General features: G+C 44.6%; 1 protein-coding gene across 1 annotated transcript; it reads right to left on the minus strand.

Moving 5' to 3' along the window:
• Window positions 1–855: 855 nt before the first annotated feature.
• APOLD1 (apolipoprotein L domain containing 1) lies at window positions 856–4,477 on the minus strand. The gene has a single exon (XM_058557592.1). The coding sequence runs from the start codon at window positions 4,418–4,420 to the stop codon at window positions 3,680–3,682; it is 741 nt and encodes a 246-aa protein (XP_058413575.1). The 5' UTR covers window positions 4,421–4,477; the 3' UTR covers window positions 856–3,679.
• Window positions 4,478–6,040: the final 1,563 nt, after the last annotated feature.

Consider the following 6,040-nt stretch of genomic DNA (forward strand, 5'->3'; position numbering starts at 1 on the left):
TAATATAGATGCTGCCCCTTGCCCTCCCTCCCTCCCTCTCTCCAGCATGTAGCTTTTGTGAAGACTAATTTGGCTGATTCTAGGTTTCTTTTCAATTACTTCCCAGGTTGTAATAACGTCCAAAGGTTGTGAAACTGCTGGAAATCTGATTTCTAGATAATAAGAGAATTCCTGTATATGAGTTGATTACTTTTTAAAAATTGATGTAGACCGTTGGATGCTAAATATTCTAAGTGAAAATAATTAAACATCTGCCCTTTTCCAAAGTTACTAATTCATACCCAGGCAAAGATGAGCTTAGGTAATTAATTACAGAAAGATCAAAAAGTTTGAGGAATGGGCAATTTATTTCAATAAAAGGAAAGAATTAATTTTGCTACAGTGGGAAAACATGTGGAATTCAAAAATTACTGCATTTAACTGTATCCCCATTTATCTCTGCACAATGTCTTTATCTCAATGTCTCAATTCCCTCCACTTTCTTTTCCCAGCAGGGTATTGAATAAGAAATATATCAAGTTGACCAATTGTTTGACATGTCTAATCTAGACTGGCTTCTACACCACTCTTCTCTCTCTTTTTTCTCCCAGTAAATACTTTTGAATTTGACATTTACCACATTGGAAATGACAGGTGCCTGAGGGCAAAAGCATCAAAGTGAGTAGGATCAGAATGTTTGCTAAGGGTTATTTTTTTTTTCATAGAGCAGAATGTAGTTTTATTGAATCCTTGAAATGCAATACCAAATGAATTCTTTTATTGTGAAAGAAAACAGTCCAAACGATCGTAAACCCCAGAAAATAACAGGAGTGCTTGAACCTTTAGTACAAACATATTTATTTTTTCAAACTCGGACATTTTTCTGAAGTACACTTGTAATCTAAATACCCCTCTCCCTTCTTCCCTTTACAACATACCATTTCAATCTGTTTGTTTATAGAATGAAGGCCTTAAGGAAAAGCCTTATTCACATTCCCACAAAAGAAAGAAATAAATATTTGTCTCTAGGATCCATTTAACTGCACTCGACTAAATCCTGGTAGAGGCTCCAATCTTTATAACAGACACATAAAAGAATGAATGATCTGTCATTATCAACAAATTCCTATTAATACAGCTAAGTAGTTTATTAAATTATTCAAATGCATTTATTGAGCTCCTATTATGTGCAAGGTATTGTTCCAAAGTAGACACTGTTCCTTAGATGTAAAGTGGGCCACTGAAATGACAACTTTGGGAGTTTAGGACTTTGAAATACTCAAAATACCCTAATGATAGGAAATGTTTGCTGCTGCTTCCAAAAGTGGCCAGTTTATTTCTAGGGAATAGCTCAGGCATTGGAAGGAAATAATTCAAATTTAAACGTTAATAAAAGATGAGTTAGGGCATGGTTGTACCTTTATGACATAACATAAATAACAATGTGAAGTACATTCTGGTGAACTAAAATGCTAGCTTCTGTTCAAGGTAGTCTAAGAAGTGACACCAGTTTAAAAAGAAACCAGTACCAATTTCAAAATAAACCAGGATACAGATTGATTGCAATTTATAGGAAAAATAAAAATATAGAAACACGAACTCGTCCCCGCAGCACTGAAATTATACTTCCTCAGACACACTGCCATCATTGGGAAGCACGGGGGTAGACTGGGTAAGTTTAAAGCCTATTAAATAATTAAATAATACAGCCAAGTTTGTGTGTGTGTGGCCCCAAAGACTTTTCAACATACTTTTCAACATTACAATTGTAGGAATGGAAATTGAAGAAATTATAAGTATTTTCTCAGAGACAGATTTCTTACAGATCCCAAAATGAAAATGTGGCATATCACCACTGTAACACAAGCTGTTTTGTCTATCACCCATAAGATAGAACTTCACAGGACATCAGGCTTCCTAGGTCTAAGTGCTTCCTTCACATGCCTCTAATGGGGTTTTTTCCCCCTAAACTAAATAGGTTCTTTTTTCAGGTCAAGCCTTATCTGCTGGCAAAGTACCTTCAGGATAAATACGCTTGGGTCATTTCTACACCCCACGAGTCAAGCCTCCATTTATAGGCTTAAACTCAGCTCCTGGTCTCTCTATGCAGAACTTCCCACCTTTACCTAATGTGGTAAGGAGAGAGACTTATTCCAGGGGAATGATGCTATTTCCAGCTCATGCCCCACCTCAGAAAGTCAAACTCAACCTCATCTCCTGAAAAAAGCCTCAGTAATCTCCTGTTCAGAAACTTGCTATTCCTATTATTTTCTAAATGTGGTGATTAAATAAAATTAAATGAAAATAATAAACAGTAATTAAATAAAAAACAAAATAAATTAAAAAAACACATGGTCTGGCAGTTTTCAGAGAAGGTAATGCAGGTCAATTTCAGGTTAAGTTCACATTCCTTTCTGTACCAGTTTCTACAATGAGTGGGCAACACTGCCCTCTACAGGGCTTACTATGTCACATCCTTTAGTTCACATGGTGGGAAATGCCCCAGGATGCATTGACCAGTGCGCACACAAATTCTTTCTTTTACTTCTGGGATACAGTCTGTCCTTAACCTTCTGTGAATGACTCTGAAGACCATGGAGACTTCATGAAAGCTCATCAAAGGGATCAGAAACTAACATCTGTTGCAGTGGTTTTCAAACCTTAGTAGGCGTCAGAACCACCTGGAAGGCTTGTCTAAACGCAGGTTGCTGGGGCCTCCTCCAGAGTTTCTGATTCCATAAGTCAGGGGTTGAGTCCAAGAATTTGCCTTTCTAACAAGTTCCCAGGCGATGCTAATGTTGCCAGTGCAGGGGCCACTCTGTGAGCCAGACACTGTTCTAGGGACTTTATCTCATTTAATCCCTCAAGGTCACACGGTGGTGACAGTGCCTGTAATAAACCCAGGAGTGTCTAACTCAAAAGCTGTTGCTCTCCTCTCTACTCTGCGATGTTAGTAAATGGAGCTGTTAGTCAGTTCATCTTCCTTGGCCTCAGCTTCTTGCTGCAAGGGGGCGGGGCTTAGATGACCGTTTAGCTGCTTTCCCCTCTCAGAGGACCTGGAGGTCTGGATATGAAGCACCCAGGGAGGTCCACTCCATCGCCAGGCGGGATCTGAGTGGACAAGCTGAGAGGGCAGGGCACAGCATGTCAGCTGGAGGGGCCTCTCTTGGGTCCTGACCCCTCCTACATTGTTCAGAGGGGGCCTGTTTGCTCTGGATTCTGGAGTTCTTTTACTCAGAAACTCTGGAACAGAGGTTTTAAAGCTAGTGTCTCCTCTCACAGGCATTTTGAGGACCTCAGAGCCTAGTGGGGCTTGGAGAGGACCCAGAAGGTGGCTGTATCTGCACCCTCTCCAGCCTCCACTCAAACCACCAGCACAGGGGCAGGGACCCCACAACAAGTTTAAAACAGGAATGCCTAGCGGTGTGAAGACTGAATGGTTTTGATGAAGGAAACATAGTTTTAAGGTCGCATATCCCACTAGGACCAGGCAAGCAAAAAGTCCCTAGCACTCAACCCCAGGCAGGATGTCACAGTGATGGGGAATGAAGGGCTGGGAGGACCCCCGCACCAAGAACAGTTTTTCTCATCCTTTGCACTCAGCTCCTAACCCAACTTGGAGTTTTCCTGAAGGAGCTACAAATTTGGAGCATCCCATGGGGATGTTTCTGACCTCGGTCATTAGAGGGAAAGGATGTTCTCAGAAAAACAACCCTGAGGGCTGGTCGGCAGAGATCTTGAGGTCGTGGCCACGGCTGCTCTTCGCGCAGAGCTGGACTCTGGATTCCAGCTGCTCACTGAGTTCGTCCAGAGCCCCGGTGCAGGACTCCAGGCTCTCCGCCAGTTTCTGAATCTTGGCCTTCAGCACGGCCTGGCTAACCTTGGTGGCCCCCTCGGCCCGCCTGGGGATGAGGAAGCCACGTGAGCCGAAGAAGACTATGAAGTAGACAGAGTTGTACAGGGCGATGGAGGCGTTCCTCCCGCACTGCAGCAGCTGGCGGTCCCCGCGGCCCTGCCAGCGGCAGAAAAACTCGAGGCAGCTCAGCATCTCGCGCATCTGGTCCTGGCAGGTGGCCGCGATCTCCTGCACCCTCCGCAGCTCCCGGGAGTTGCAGAAGATCAGGGAGAGGTCGGACGTGATAGTGACGGCCCCTCCGGCGGTGGCCACTCCCAGTCCCACGGCCGAAGCCAGAAGCGAGACCCCCAGGGTGACGGGGCTGAGCGAGAGCCCCACGATGGCGGCGACGGCGCCTGCAGCGCTCAGCGAGCTGCCAGCCACGTTGGCCGCCAGAGAGCGCCGGCGGAGGCGCTCGAGGCGCCGGGCCACCTCGCGCAGGCGCAGCACCTGGCCGTGCAGCCGGCCGCGGCGGTCCAGCAGCAGCCCCTGGAAGCGGCGCAGCGCGTCGGCGCCCTGCGGCTCCCAAGCCGCCGGCCTCTCCATGCCCTGCGGGGACACACACACGCAGTTAGCCCGGAGTCTCCGTGCCCGCCGGCTGCTCCCGCTTGCGGTTCCCTTGCGCAAAAGCCAAACACAACAGCTATTGCCATGCAAGGGGAAACGGGTCATTTTCCAGTGAGTCATGTGTCAAGTTCTCAAAGACCAGTTCTGTAATCTGGGACAAGTCACACAAGTTCTCAGGACCTTAAATCCTGATATACAGATAGGAATAATGCTGTCGTCCGCTTTTCTCCCAGGGAACGCTAAGGATGGACTTTCTTAACTTAAATAAGATGTAAACTCAGTGACGAGGCAGTGATGGTATTAGAAGTCTATTGCAATACTGAGGTTTCTGCTCTGTTTGAAAGCTAACAAGTAGTATCTTTACAAGTGGTACTTTACAAATGATAGGTTTACCAGTTTACAAAGCCCTTTCCTTCCATGAAGACTTGGATCCTAAGAGTTTTGCAGTACAGTTTTTTTCTCTCTAATGAGTGAAAAAGACAAGTCACCAAAAACTCAAAAATCATACTGTCTATCAAATGTAAGAAACTAATCTTTCCAAGTTAGATGCTTGCCTGAAGCCACTCTTCTGTCTGTTATCCTTCCAGGCTCTTATCTTAGAATCAAGCCTAAGATGTGGTTTGGGCTATTTATTCTAACTAGAGCTCATCAGTTCTTCAGAAATCTCATTCTTTGATGGGTGCTTAATTAAAACTAAATTAACATTAAATTAATACCAGTATGTCCTTTATTATGAAGACTTCCTTAAAAAAACTAAGTAACGGTTAAATAAAACCAAGTGGCCAAAATTTTTAACAACTCACTGAGAGCTACCTTGTTCCAGGCTGAATTGAAGCCAGTTGAGGGTGACAGAGAGAACTGTACATCCTGGGCAAAAGCACATCCTTCCTAGTTGCCAGAGATTCCCACCTTCATATCCACTGGACTCCTCATTATTAGGAACTTCTTAAAAGTGGCAAATAAGCCATAGAAATAGAGCATATCAATACTGCGAGATATCAGGGCAGAAATCATTATTCTCATCTGAAAGATGAGGAAATAGAAACACAGATGTGTGCTAGATGCAGCTGATTCTTCAAAGAGCCCGGTCTAGAGTCTTGGCCTCCTGATGCCTAGGTCTTAATTTGACTCACATGCTTCCATAATTCCACCCATCAGGGATAAATTTCCAGGTAAAGACACCTCTTAGCAAAATGAGACAAAGTCACTCAAAATACATAACGGACCAAGGATATAACCCCATTACAAGTCCAATGGCTATTTTTCAGACAGCATTCCTCCAGGCTCCCCACTTACCATTCACTTCTGGCTATCCCCAGGAAAGAAAAGTCTGAGGCTGTTTCTGGATGAGCACGCTTTATAGTTCCAGAGAACCAATGACTGCCCTGGGAAAGCCTTGTCTTATTCTGAGAATTTGCCATTTCCTGTCCTGGCCCCTGCTGCCTTCATCCCGAAGGATGTGACTTGGTGGAAAATGACCTGCCAGCCGCACAGCACATCCCGTATTTAGGAAATGAACATTGTGTGTTCGCTTTCCCCCAAACACAGGAAAAGAACCACAGGCTCTTCCCCAACTTGAAACAAGTGTTGTCATTCTCC

Source organism: Diceros bicornis, chromosome 17, assembly GCF_020826845.1.
Source record: "Diceros bicornis minor isolate mBicDic1 chromosome 17, mDicBic1.mat.cur, whole genome shotgun sequence".
In the NCBI taxonomy this organism is placed as follows: Eukaryota; Metazoa; Chordata; class Mammalia; order Perissodactyla; family Rhinocerotidae; genus Diceros; species Diceros bicornis.

Excerpts from the sequence above, each read along its gene's own strand:
- APOLD1 (XM_058557592.1), bottom strand. The coding sequence starts at position 4,420 with ATGGAGAGGCCGGCGGCTTGGGAGCCGCAGGGCGCCGACGCGCTGCGC.